The 14,124-nt window shown below is 31.8% G+C and overlaps 2 protein-coding genes across 4 annotated transcripts in view; one reads left to right on the top strand and one right to left on the bottom strand.

Annotated features, from left to right (window-relative positions):
• Positions 1–2,370, bottom strand: part of LOC139528009 (SANT and BTB domain regulator of class switch recombination-like) — a 31,866-nt gene extending 29,496 nt beyond the window's left edge. For 2 of the 3 annotated variants that reach the window (XM_071323776.1, XM_071323777.1), the window contains exon 1: positions 2,272–2,370. The gene's annotated coding sequence lies outside the window, so the exon portion shown is untranslated. The remainder of the gene's footprint in view (positions 1–2,271) is intronic. The other variant, XM_071323775.1, reaches the window with a different exon arrangement.
• A 173-nt stretch (positions 2,371–2,543) lies between these two features.
• LOC139528010 (CD2 antigen cytoplasmic tail-binding protein 2 homolog) lies at positions 2,544–13,976 on the top strand. The gene is made up of 4 exons (XM_071323778.1): positions 2,544–2,738; positions 10,108–10,229; positions 12,225–12,780; positions 13,663–13,976. Exons 1-4 carry the CDS (start codon positions 2,570–2,572, stop codon positions 13,878–13,880), a joined length of 1,065 nt encoding a protein of 354 aa, XP_071179879.1. The 5' UTR covers positions 2,544–2,569; the 3' UTR covers positions 13,881–13,976.
• The last annotated feature ends 148 nt before the right edge of the window (positions 13,977–14,124 follow it).

Raw genomic sequence — 14,124 nt, 5'->3', positions numbered from 1 at the left:
CAGGAATCACCAGACTATTTAAGGATTGTGCTCCTCCACTCCTTTAATATTCAAACACCATTCTTGCATAGCTAGCACAACTTCTGATTTTCTCAGCACAATTAAGAGAGTATAATGGAGAAGGATGATGAAATTTTTTTTTTTTAGTAACTATGATAAGTTTTTAATATTTATCATTAAGAGTTTAAGAATTATACATTTCCGTGAATGCACAATGTAAACACACAAAAACATCCATGTAAATTTTACACCATAATGTATTGCATAAAAGGTATAAAAATTTTCAACACCAAAAATGATCATTAAGAATGACAGATTGTTTTGTTTGAAGAATGTAGTATGACCAGCTGGGCTAAAGACCTGAAAAGACCTGAAGATATATGACTCAAGTTATTCAAATTGCAATAACTTTTTTATAATTTAATGGATTTTCATCAAGTTAAAATTTTATAAAATGTTAATATCCATATTTCATTAAAATTAAAATGTTATAAATAAAAAACAATTTTTGATGTTAAAAGTTGGACCTAAACAGAGAAATGAAAAGACCTGAACAGACCTGAAAATATATGGTTGAACTTGTTCTAACTTCAATAACTTTTTTAATATTCAATGGATAGCTTTCAACTTTAGATTTCTGTAGTTTTATTTCAGACAATTTGCAAGGTTTGTTTTGTTTTACTTGTGTTTTTGTTTTATGATTCTTTTTGATTCTGGTCAATAATTTCTTGCTTAACAATATATGACTTATTAAAGTCATATTTTGTCTTGCTTTAAAGGGAGACAAATCCTATATATAGCTAAAACTTACAAATTTAGACCTCTACAAGTCAAAAGCAGATTCAGACTTATTTATGTCTGAGCTCTGACTGATTAATATGTCAGTTCATGTGAAATATTCTTTAAATCAATCATGTTGTCAGTATTAAAGAGTTTAGCAGTAATTCGGTACTGATTTTTATTGTATGTTTTTATGAACCTATATTAACAGTCAGAGTTCAGACATAAACAAGTCGATTTTTCTTTTGGACTTAAAGAAGTCAAAACATGTATTTATTATAAAAATGTGTTTTCAATTTTAGACTTATCTAAGTCAGAAAATGACAGACTTGTTTAGGTCTATTTATGTTGATGAAAAAACTTAATTTTACTTGCAAATTGGTGGCCAAAAGTACACCACCTATGACTGCAAAAACCTGTCGGAAAGTTCACAAGGACTTTAGCTATCTATATTTAAGAATCTTATTGAACATCCTTACTAAACACAGATGTTTTACCTCATTAACTGTGGTTCCAGATGGTTGCATTGTAAGTTTAATTAACATTATCTCTGATTTTTTAGACTCTCATTCATATTTTTCTTTAGAAGACAAAGCCTTGTCTTTCAATGTTGCCATTATTTGATTTAGATGTATGACCTGTTTATAAATATGCATGGGTCTTGCAGTTAACCAATTTTAATAGGGGGCAGATTTTCACAATGGAGGTACAAATGGTGTGAAAAATACGGGAAAACATCATTAAAACAGAGCAATTGCTTGGAAACATGCATAGGATTTCCCATACTTTCATACTATTTCCACCTCTTTCCAAAAAATCTGCCCCCTATCAAATATGGCCGAACTAACCGTGAAGAGCCCTATATTTGCAACTTTTTGATTCTGATCAATACTTCTTGCTTAACAATATATGACTTATTAAAGTCGTATTTTGTCTTGCTTTAAAGGGAGACAAATCCTAAAACTTACAAATTTAGACCTCTATGAGTCAAAAGCAGATTCAGACTTATTTATGTCTGAGCTCTGACTTATTAATATGTCAGTTCATGTGATATATTCAATATGATCAAGAGACAAGATAAAATAAAGAGAGAGCGCAAGCTGATAAAACTGATGTATAATTCCAGCAATGGAAAACAAATAGTGATAAGGAGTGTACTTAGTATAAGGGCTTGATAAAATCTGTGTCAGTTCTGTTCCTAGGGTATGACTTTGTAGGGGCACAAAGTTTCCATAGAACTATCATTTGACTATTGGACGCTGCAAAAATTTTAACTATTGATTAATACTACTAGAAGAGTCAAATACTTAAAAGGTCTTCATGCATAAGCCTCACGGTCAATGCATCAATATATTTTTATTTATTGAAATAATTTCCCAGACCCACTTGGATTTTTTTAAAACGTTTGCCTAAATCAATGTACAAACTGTAGACACTTGATTTGTCTTTAAGATTTATCCTCAATAAATACATTTGACTAGTATTTATTACGTGAAAACGCCTTTAATGGGATGAAGTGTCCTAAAAACGACCGTTCTACTCCAGTAACCAAGTGCGTTCTGCCATTTTTAAACAATTCGAAATTTTATTGATCACAATGGATAAAACGAATCAAAATTTATTTGATCTTTTTCGTTAATTCTTTTAAGAATGAGATTGAAAATATAAAAAAGATAAAGTTTAGAGTCGAAAATTATGTACCTTTCCGTTTATATATGAATAAACAATCATATTTTCAATATGACTAAGTTCGTTTTCTCTGAAAATCCAGAATCTGAAAATTCTAAAAATGTCGAAACGAAAACGATTTGAACAAGACCGCGAAGAGGATTTGAGAGATTTCGAAGATTTAGACGACGAAGCAGCCCGGAGATTCAAAGATAAACATTCCTTAGATAGTGACGAAGAAGATGAAAACACTGGAAAATATGACATATTGGATGAAGATGATATTGAAGGTTTGCAAGCAACTCGGAATGACATTCGTATCTATCGGACTTGTCCCTGTCTTGTTTTTATCAAGATCTTCTTCTTCTTCTTCTTCCAATAATTTGCATACCACCTCTGGTGTATTATCGCAAATGACTATTTACACAAATCCGGTTAAAAGCCATCGTGGTGTTATATACAATTAAAACTGAAATATCTTACATGAAGCAGGTGTCTGGAGGCTGTCTTTGAATCCTGCCAAAGTGGAAGCTGTGACGACAGCAGATCATCATGCCAGATGGTAGTTCATTCCACTGACGAATTGAAGGGGGTCTCATTGAGGGGTTCTGATCCCGCTTACTGTTTTGTCAGATTCCTGTATCCCGCTTACACTATGTACCTAAGCAATTCTCATTTTTTTGTAATTTTCCGTGTCCCGCTAGACCTTAATTCCCGTTTTCACGGCACAATAATTTGACTTTCCCGTTTCACGCTCAGGGCCGTAACTAGGGTTCCAATTCAGGGGAGGCAGGGGTTTGGGCCCGCCGATTGAGGCCCCTAAGAGAGGGGGTTTGGGGGGGCACAGCCCCTCGCCAAATTTTTTCTCAGTATAATGACTAAAAATGACCCGTTTTCCTTCTATTTCCTTTCATTAAGAAACATCAGTATTGCTTGAACCAGGACGCAATTTTTATGCAAAAACAAGCTGAGATTGCTGTTCGGGGTGAGCCAAGGCCCCGTCTTGAAGGCCGTACTTTGACCTATAATTATTAACATTATATACATTGTGACCGCAGATTTTTTTCTCAATAAACTTGAATCAGTGGCTAAAAATGACCCGTTTTCCTTCGATTTCCTTACTTTAAGAAACATCAGTATTGCTGGATCCTGGAAGCAATTTTTATGCAATCAATTATCATCTGTATTTAAAGATATTTTTGTTAGAAATCAAACTGGTAAGTAAAAAAAACATATCAATCGATATCATAGAACGCAAGATATCTTTTTTATCGAGGACCTTGAATTTCAATATTGTTGAAAGCTAAACAGACATGTATATAACTATAACCAGTGACTTTGAAAGTTTTTATACTAGTATATACTTACAAGTTAGTATAGAAAGTCCCTGCTACAACGAATGGGAGTGTTTAACTACTAAGGCATTAGTCCGAGATTACTATCAAAAATCCGGAAAATGACATATATCACGAATCATGAGAACACTGTTAAAACTATAAACTTAGGTTGTTTATAATATAAATTCAAGTTCTTCGTGTACATATTGTCAATATTTCATTTTATTACTTGAAAAAAAAATTGGTGTAGAGAATTCAGGGGAGGCGAGGCAGTTGCCTCCCCTGCCTCTTAGGTAGTTACGGCCCTGACGCTTACGAAAAAAGCGGCAATCCCGCGTCACGCTAAGACCCCAATGAGACCCACATTGAAGATGGAAAAAATGATTGCTGGTGGTTTTGATCATAGCACTATTTTCAGTCTTGATACATATTTCAGATATACATTTTTGAAAAAGCACCAAAAATATGCATAAATATTAATAATGACTGTTCCGTAGTACCACACTTTTCTAACATGTCTAAGTGTGATGAAAACGGGTTGCACTAATGACAGGATGACTGACCGGCTAGTGACAGGACGGTTGACCGGATGAGACAAAAATAGTCATAAGTTTTTTGTTATTTGGTAGATTTTTTAAATATTTACAGACTTTAAAGATATCAAACTATATTTTATGAAAACAAAACAAACCAGATGCTCCGCAGGGCGCAGCTTTATACGACCGCAGAGGTTGAACATTGAATGGTTGGGGCAAGTATGGACACAACATTCAAGCTGGATTCAGCTCTAAATTTGGATTGTGATGAAATAGTTGACACAGCATAGGTTTCTGCATTGTTCTTACACAGAATGAATGTGGTCTAATGAACTTAAAATATTTTTTTTGCCTTTGAGCAATTCACTATGCTGTTGAATATTAATCCTCTCAAAAAAATGTTTGAAGAAATTTTCTTTTTATTTATGACATCTGAAATGAGAAAAATTTACCCCCCCCCCTTTTTTTTCACATCCCCCTTTCCCTTTTTCTAAAACTGATCTCAATTCAAATTTCTAATGGAGTTTGCAACAATAACTACTCATTTAAATACATCATAAAATATTAAAATGTAAAATAAAGTGGTTGTTATCACTGAATGGTAAAGATTGTTTTAATTTATCAGTTGGTAGTAAAAGTGAATATACATTATATATTGTATAAAACAATAATTTAACTTGATTCAACTACTATTCTGGACAAAGGAAGATAACTTCAATTCAAAATTTCTTGCTATTGCACAATATTGTGCAATTAGATATTTCTTGCTATTGCGCAATACTGTGCAATTGAAAATATTTGCTATTGCACAATACTGTGAAATTGAAGATTTCTTGCTATTGCGCAATACTGTGCAATTGAAAATTTCTTGTAATTGCACAATACTGTGCAATTGAAGATTTCTTGCTATTGCTGAATACTGTGCAATTGAAAATTTCTTGCTATTGTACAATACTTAATATAATAATTTTGGATCCTGATTTGAACCAACTTGAAAACTGGGCCCATAATCAAAAATCTAAGTACATGTTTAGATTCAGCATATCAAAAAAGTCCAAGAATTCAATTTTTGTTAAAATCAAACTTAGTTTAATTTTGGACCCTTTTGACTTTAATGTAGACCAATTTGAAAACGGGACCAAAAATTAAGAATCTACATACACAGTAAGATTTGGCGTATCAAAGAACCCCAATTATTCAATTTTTGATGAAATCAAACGTTTAATTTTGGACCCTGATTTGGACCAACTTGAAAACTGGGCCTATAATCAAAAATCTAAGTACATTTTTAGATTCAGCATATCAAAGAACCTCAAGGATTCAATTTTTGTTAAAATCAAACTAAGTTTAATTTTGGACCCTTTGGACCTTAATGTAGACCAATTTGAAAACAGAACCAAAAATTAAGAATCTACATACACAGTTAGATTCGGCAAATCATAGAACCCCAATTATTCAATTTTTGATGAAATCAAACAAAGTTCAATTTTGGACCCTTTGGGCCCCTTATTCCTAAACTGTTGGGACCAAAACTCCCAAAATCAAACCCAACCTTCCTTTTATGGTCACAAACCTTGTGTTTAAAATTTCATAGATTTCTATTTACTTATACTAATGTTATGGTGCGAAAACCAAGAATAATGCTTATTTGGGCCCCTTTTTGGCCCCTTATTCCCAAACTGTTGGGACCTCAACTCCCAAAATCAATCCCAACCTTCCTTTTGTGGTCATAAACCTTGTGTTTTATTTTCATTGATTTCTATTCACTTATACTAAAGTTATTGTGCGAAAACCAAGAATAATAAAATTGAGAATGGAAATGGCTTATTTGGGCCCTTTTTTGGCCCCTAATTCCTAAACTGTTGGAACCAAAACACCCAAAATCAATCCCAACCTTCCTTTTGTGGTCATAAACCTTGTGTAAAAATTTCATAGATTTCTATTTACTTAAACTAAAGTTATACTATAGTGCAAAAACCAAGAAAATGCTTATTTGGGCCCTTTTTGGCCCCTAATTCCTAAAATATTGGGACGAAAACTCCCAAAATCAATCCCAACATTCTGTTTATGGTCATAAACCTTGTGTTAAAATTTCATAGATTTCTATTCACTTTTACTCAAGTTAGAGTGCGAAAACTAAAAGTATTCGGATGACGCAAGACGCCAACGTGATAGCAATATACGACGAAAAATTAAAATTTTTGCGGTCGTATAAAAATGTGAAAATAATCATTTTTGAGTCAAAAAAGTTGACCGGACGGTATTCACCCTCGTCGATATACTCTCTATATATATATATTCAACTGGTCGACACAAGTGTTCATATCTCTTTTGTTTTAAAATATTTGTCCTTGAAACTCAGGAATCTGTGAAGTTTAATAATATATTTAAAGTCAAATTTAAGTCCCTCATTCAAGCAAAAACAATTTGGTCGCTGTTGCACTTCAGGGAGTTTATTTGAAATGTATGTTTTACCGTGACCATAACTTGATTTCAGCAAGCTGGATGTCAAGAGATGGCGTAAGAGTAATAGTCATACTGAAGCTTTCAATAACATAGATGCACTGGTCACTCACTGATTGATATGACCCAGTGGGATTCGCCAGTATGATGTATTTGTACAAGTTTGGCAACCCTTTTCTGCGAAACTACCATTTTTTCTGATCAACTGGGAAGACTGGGGAAAGCTACAGGCATTATAGGTCTTGCTATCTTCAAAAATTATATTACTAAATACTAGTGCTGAAACCAAAAAGTCTCCCAACTTAAAGGTTGTACTTTTGAAACTATATATGCATTTTTCTGCAAAGAACCAACTGGTGTTTTTCTACCATTTGTATTGTATTGGTAATCAGATTTTGTAAAAATGTTTTTTAAAAACATTATTACCAATTGACAAAAAGACATGCTATGAAAGTAATATATAGTAGCGCTAAAATTTGTGAGATCTGAACTGGTTGAAAGTCAGAGCAGATATTACTAGGTGTGTTAAAAGTTTATCTGTAATCTTGAAATTTATCAAATTTCTTCTTTGATTGGATTCTAATTACCAACTGAATATAAGGTAATTCAATAAAATGTATATTGATGTCATTGATGTCTCAGTTGTGAAAACTTTATTGACTTGTTATTTGGCTTAATTGGTGATTACCACAAGTGTCAAAGTTAATTCCGTCTGGTCAACTTTTTTTTAAAGAAAAACATTTTTTTTACTAAAAGGTTTATATTTTCATATCATATATTTATTGATCTCACAGATTTCTCAATTTTATGGACAAATATTTTAAAACAAAAAGAGATATTAACACTTGTTGTCGACTAGTTGGACATATGTGTAGCATAAATCGGCGAGTAGGAAATCTGTCCGGTCAACTTTAATTGCTCAAAAATATTATGTTTCACATATTTTATATTCATAAAATATAGTATAATATCTCTAACATTCTAAGGTCTACAAATACATGTATTAAACAAATCTACCGAATAACAAAAAAGTTATGACTATTTATATCTCGTCTGGTCAACCGTCCTGTCACTATCTTGGCAATTGTCCTGTCATTAGTGCTTTCCGATGAAAACAGGAAGAGTTATCTCCCTTTAGAAGAGTGCTCACAGTTGACACACAAAAATATATGTTTATGTCATAAATATAATATTGTTTAGAATGGTGTTTTGATGTAAATTTAAAAAAGACAAAAAGTATAATTTTTAACAAGCCAGGAAAATTTTTAAAATGCTGTTTACATTTTGGAGGTAAAGAGATTGAAAGTGCAAAATTATATAGATATCTTGGAATCACATTTACTCCTAGTGGTATATTTAAGCAGTGTAAAGATGAATTATACAACAAATCTTTAAAAGCTTGTTTTAAGCTACAGAGATGCTTGTCATCATCTAACCCTAGTATTGCCACTTTTTTACATCTTTATGATCATACAATTAAACCCATACTATTATATGGCAGTGAAATATGGGGAATGTTTAGAACGGATTCAGCTGCTTGTAAAAAAGATAATGATTATATATTAGAAAAAGTCTTTGGTCAGGATTCTTCTGAAAAAGCTCATACCAAATTTATGAAATATATTCTTGGTGTAAACAGAAAGTCAAGTAATATTGCTGTAATGTCAGAGCTTGGTAGATTTCCTATGTATTTTACTATAATTTTATCAATGTTAAAATATTGTCATAGACTGGAACAGTTGAAAGAAGGATTACTATTTGATGCATTTATATGTTGTAAACAGTTACATAGCTCTAATGTAAATACATAGTATTCTAGTATAGATTATATTCAGAGAGAGATTGAATTACCAAATTTTGACCAATCAATTGGTTCTTTATGTCAGTATGTTAAAAATAAACTATGTAAAAGTTATTTCACATTTTGGAATAAACTTAAGTATCAAACAATTAACTCCCAAAAAGGGAAGCTTGGTACTTATTTTTCTATAAAAAATTGTTTTAAAAAAGAAAAATATTTAAAATTGAAGGACTTCAAAAAAAGACAGTCAATTTGTAAATTAAGAATAAGTGCTCACTCTTTAAAAATTGAGACAGACAGATATTCAAAAAAGCATATAGAAAGATCTCAGCGTCTTTGTTCTAATTGCTCACTTAATAAAGTTGAAGATGAGCTTCATTTCTTATTAGAATGCCCTCTTTATGATATTCAAAGGGACGATTTTTTTAAAGACATTTCTAACAATTGTTGTAATTTTACAAATTTAAATCAATCTTCTAAATTTGTATGGCTCTTGACCCAAGAAAATGTTACTCTTATGGAAAAACTGGGCTGTTATATTTGTGACTGTTTTGAATTAAGGAGATCAGGTATGAACACGGACACTAAGTCAAGTAAATAATTTGAGAATTAATACATATACATGTATAATGTAATTTTATTATTCTTTTATTCACAATATACATGATATATACAATGTATGTGGTTTTTAGCTTGATTCTGACCAATGCTTATATTCCAAATATATATGTATATGCCTCTATTGTTGTTGTTACCAATTATGTAAATCAATTGTATCTGATTTTATGCCCTTTATGGGCCCTGTAATTTGGGAAATCAAAATATTCTATTCTATATTCTATTCTATACTAGTCAGAGATCTGTATCTGTATGGGTACGTCATAGCTACCAATTCTGGCTTTTTATACAATGGAGATTACTCTCTGACGTCCAACAGCTGTTTTGACAATGTTTGACAGACAAGCTTGTCTGATAAAACAACCCTTGGATGTCAGAGTAATCTCGGAATAATGTTATACGAGGTGTTTTGATTTCCCTAAAATTAACTCTTACGTCTTTAATATAATCAGGTCAGGTCAAACAGGCCTTTCAGGCTTCATTCATAAAATTGAAATTTGAATCTCGCTTTTATACAGTATAGTATTAAACTAGTCATACCTAATGAACTATCCAAAGTCAGTGGTGTTTTATCTCTTTAAGGCGATCTCTGAACTTTGTAACTAACATGACTAACAGTCCTGCAATTCAGTGTTGAATAGAGTTTTAAAAACTAGGATTGCATCTCATTGAACTTGATTCTCTTAACAATATTTTTAGCATCTATAAAAGTAACATGTAAGTATAAAAAAAAATAGTGTCTCAAGACAGAGATATTAAAATGCCCTTGGGAGAATTTTATTTAAACTCAACAAAAAATTCAAAAGATATCTAGGCATTTGATTAAGTTTGTTAAGGCTTAAATCAAGAGGTGAAATTTAGAAAAAAGAACAATTTAATTGACCTTATTTGTTGTCTTTTTTAGGTCAGGAAGATGGCACCATGGATTTTGATGGAGAAATACAAATTACACCCTTCAACATGAAGGAAGAACTAGAGGAAGGACATTTTGATAAACAGGGAATGTATATCCATGATAAAAAACAGGTGTGTATAATTATTGAGATCAATTTCAAATAAATAATGTCTGAGGAATAATTTAATGCCTCCAAAAAATGCCTTATTATTATACTGGAACAGCAAAGCATAGAATATCAAAGAAGACAGAGTTTTTAGATTTGATGTTCTTATAATAGCATCAGGGGTAGAATTTAAGCTTTTTTGTGTACTGGCCAGCCGCACCAGTGGACTGAAAATCTACTGATCCTGCTCCAAATCTACTGGTCCTGCACAAATGAAGTTCATTTGACAAACACTGATATAAATGAGAAATGTTTACATTTATTTTCATGATTTTCCCTTCCTTTGTTTCCTCTCCTTTATTCTCGTAGTTTTTTAGTGCTATTCTGATTGTTCATTAGCAAATACAGAATCTAACTTAAAATTTGAAGATCTCGTTACAAAAATACATTTCTTATCTAGGTCTGTCACTGCAAATTGTTCACATGATATACATAATACAATCCATTACATTGCAATCAACTATAGAATTAAACCATTCGCATTTTTTTACGTATGATTTTTGATTATTTACGTTTCTTTTTGTCAATTTCATAAACTTTATTAAGATCTTCCATTTGGATGTCACTTATTTTTTTATTTTTTGGTCCGTCTATTTGACTCATTCCAAAAATTTCCACATTTTGTGTTGTTGTGAAGGACGCTCAACCTCGATATTAATAAAAACTTAATCAATTGTAATATTTAGTACCTCCAGTAATGTGTAATTGATTTGGCAGGTAAACTGTTTTGTAAAAAAAACGAAATTGCGATTCGATCAGGGATTTTATCGACAAATTTCTACTGGTCTGCCAGACCACCAGGTAACAAAATATACTGGTCCCGGACCACCGGACCAGCACTAATTTCGACCCCTGATACATAGCATTAATAAAATATTAAGGCATGACAGTGAAGTTTTGTTGCTATCTTTGAATTCTGTTAGACTGGAACCCTGCCTTTAACAGCTACCATGGCAGGTTATTCCAAAAGTAGCCTTTGATTGATATTGATTTGTAAATTAATAATATAAAGTGATGAAAATAATACTTAGATTTCATGCTTTCTGTTGTGTTTACTTTATCAGTACATTTTGTGTTAGTCTTTTATACATTTTAAAATTATGCTACTCCTGTAAAAATGTACAAAATGTAGCCATAGCAATTAACAAATACATAAGTTTTCTTGAAAACAAATAAATGGTAGGCAATTTATAGGTCACACCTCAAAAAAAATAACAAAAGACAAACAATAATGGATTCCACATGGTCCGTATAGCCTGATTTAAAAATGGCAAATTATGTGATCTTCATGTAATGTAAAAATAAGAAGATGTGATATGATCAGGGGTCGAATTTAAGCTTTTTTGTGTACTGGCCAGCCGGACCAGTGGACTGAAAACTCTACTGGTCCGGCTCCAAATCTACTGGTCCTGCAAAAATGACATTCATTTGACAAACACTAATATAAATGATAGATGTTTAATTTTATTTTGATGCTTTCGTTTACATAAGTTAGACAGGAACAAATTACAAGGGATAGTCTTGATTCTGATTTTGATAAAGGCTTTGATAATCTCAGTGATTTTCTTTATCAAAATCAGGATCAAGGACAGAAAAAGTATCAACATTGTCTTCCACGTCATTGCAATCCTCACGACGACCATAGGGTGCCTGACTGGGTCGTCTGGATAGCATGTACATTTCTAAATATGTTCACCAACCTTCTGAAAACGTTTTGATTTAAAGTTTGAATAATTTTCTGTTCTGATTGCTCATGTGCAAGTACAGAATCCAATTTGAAATTTGACGATCCAGGTACGAAAATACATTTCCTATCTAGGTCTGACACTGCAAATTGTACAGTTCATTAAATTCCAATCTACTATAACTAAGAAATAAAAGATGGCACATACTTAAAGAGTAGGGTCTATAATTAAAGTTGTTACATGTACATGTATGTTACTATTGATATATTTTAAAGGGCATTAAAGACAGCTGGATAGAAAATATAGATTGGGTTAAAATAAAGGAAAGAGCAAAAAAAGATGAAAATGACGATGATGAATCAGATGAAGAAACACCATTAGATGAAACACAGATTTACAAGGAACTTTTAGAACTTCTAAAACCAGGGGAGACCATCTTAAAAGCATTACGGAGACTAGGAGCAAAAGGCGAGAAGCTCTCTGCAAGTCAGCGTCTTAAGCTTAAAAAACAAAAAGTTGAACTGAAAGATGTTCAGTCAGAGGAAGATAAGATAAATTTTGAAAAATTGACTGAATTGGCCAATAGACTGATCTCTAATGGAAATATGGATGCATATGAATTAACATGCGAAAAGTTAAATTTTCTTGTTACTAAGGCAACAAAATCATCAGAAGATTCACGGACGGTTATTCCTGAACGTATTGATGATGACGATGCATTAGATATGTTTGCTGATAGTATTGATTCCAAAAAGGAGGAGAAATCAGTGAAGTTTTCTGAAGAAACTAAATCAGATATTGTTGGGAAGTCTGAATCGAAGGAAGATAAAGGTAGGTATTAGTACAAGATTTCTACTAACATGTATAAGCAAGAATAAATCATATATGCCTGTTACCTGCCTACTGGCAGAAAAAAATAAGGTAAAACTGTAGGTAAAATAGTTTTATTTCTTAAAATATATATAAAAAAAAAGACTTTATGATAATGGTCAGGTCTTTAGCAGTGCTTCACCATTAATGTCTGGACTAAGATATTGCTTAACCAAAATTATCGATAAAATATGTTAGGTTAAACTAAAAATTTAGAGTATGTCATGTATGTAGAGAGGCAAGAAACAAAATCTATATTTTTGGGGGGGTCTTAGTTACAATTTTAAATACTTGAAATACTTAACCTTGATATTATTCATAAATATATATAGATAAATAAAAAAAACATTTTAAACCTGGCGTAAATCATGAAAAAACGTTGATGACGTCACGATCACAACAAAATTATGTCAGCCAATCAGAAGATGTGTAACATCCAAAATTAAATTATTCATAAATATGTATAAACATTTTAATTAAATTTAAACAAACCTTAAAGTATTTGAAGGTGCCTTGTTGGACAAGTGGTCGTAGTAGCTTAGTGATAGCTATCTATAGCAAGCAATAGCCTTTCAACCCCTGCTCGTGGCTTCCTTGTGTTAATTTGGCTACATTCTGTGTTTTACAGGTGCAAGTAAAATGATTATCACATTTATATATAGCTTTTGTTTTTAAATTCCTGTTAAAGATACATTCAGAAAAGCACCATATGTATAAAGTGTAAATATAGCTCCTTAGGTATCAAGCTATATACATCCTTGGCTTGAAGGTTTTGTTGTTTTGGCATTCCTCTTGAAGGTAAATTCAGAAATGCACCAAATTTTTATTCGTTATCTTTGACAGGAGGAGGAGGTGACAAGAAAGATTCATCAAATGAGGTCAGGTGGGAATATAAATGGGAAAATGAAGATAAAGAAGAAATCCATGGTCCATACACAAGCCAACAGATGTGTGATTGGGCAGAGGAGGACTACTTCCCTGATGGAGTGTTTGTCAGAAAAGTCGGAGCAGAAGGACAATTTTATAACTCTAAAAGAATTGATTTTGAATTATATACGTAAAATGAAAGTCTGAATCAATTATCATTACAATCATGTTATCATTAAGTCATGTCAATTTAAATTTAAAGGAATACCAAATAAATTGTTTGATAATTATCTGTTGATCAGATATTATTTATGATATCTAAATTCATACAATAGATAGGTTTCAATTTTACTTAATTAAGATTGAGTTATTTCCCTTGGTTAAAATTTTGTAAAAGATTGCTTTTCTTTTTTGTCTTACCAATGAGGGTTGTACAAA

The sequence above is a fragment of the Mytilus edulis genome, chromosome 6 (genome assembly GCF_963676685.1).
Source record: "Mytilus edulis chromosome 6, xbMytEdul2.2, whole genome shotgun sequence".
Taxonomy (NCBI): Eukaryota; Metazoa; Mollusca; class Bivalvia; order Mytilida; family Mytilidae; genus Mytilus; species Mytilus edulis.
This window is presented reverse-complemented; position numbering and strand designations above follow the sequence as displayed.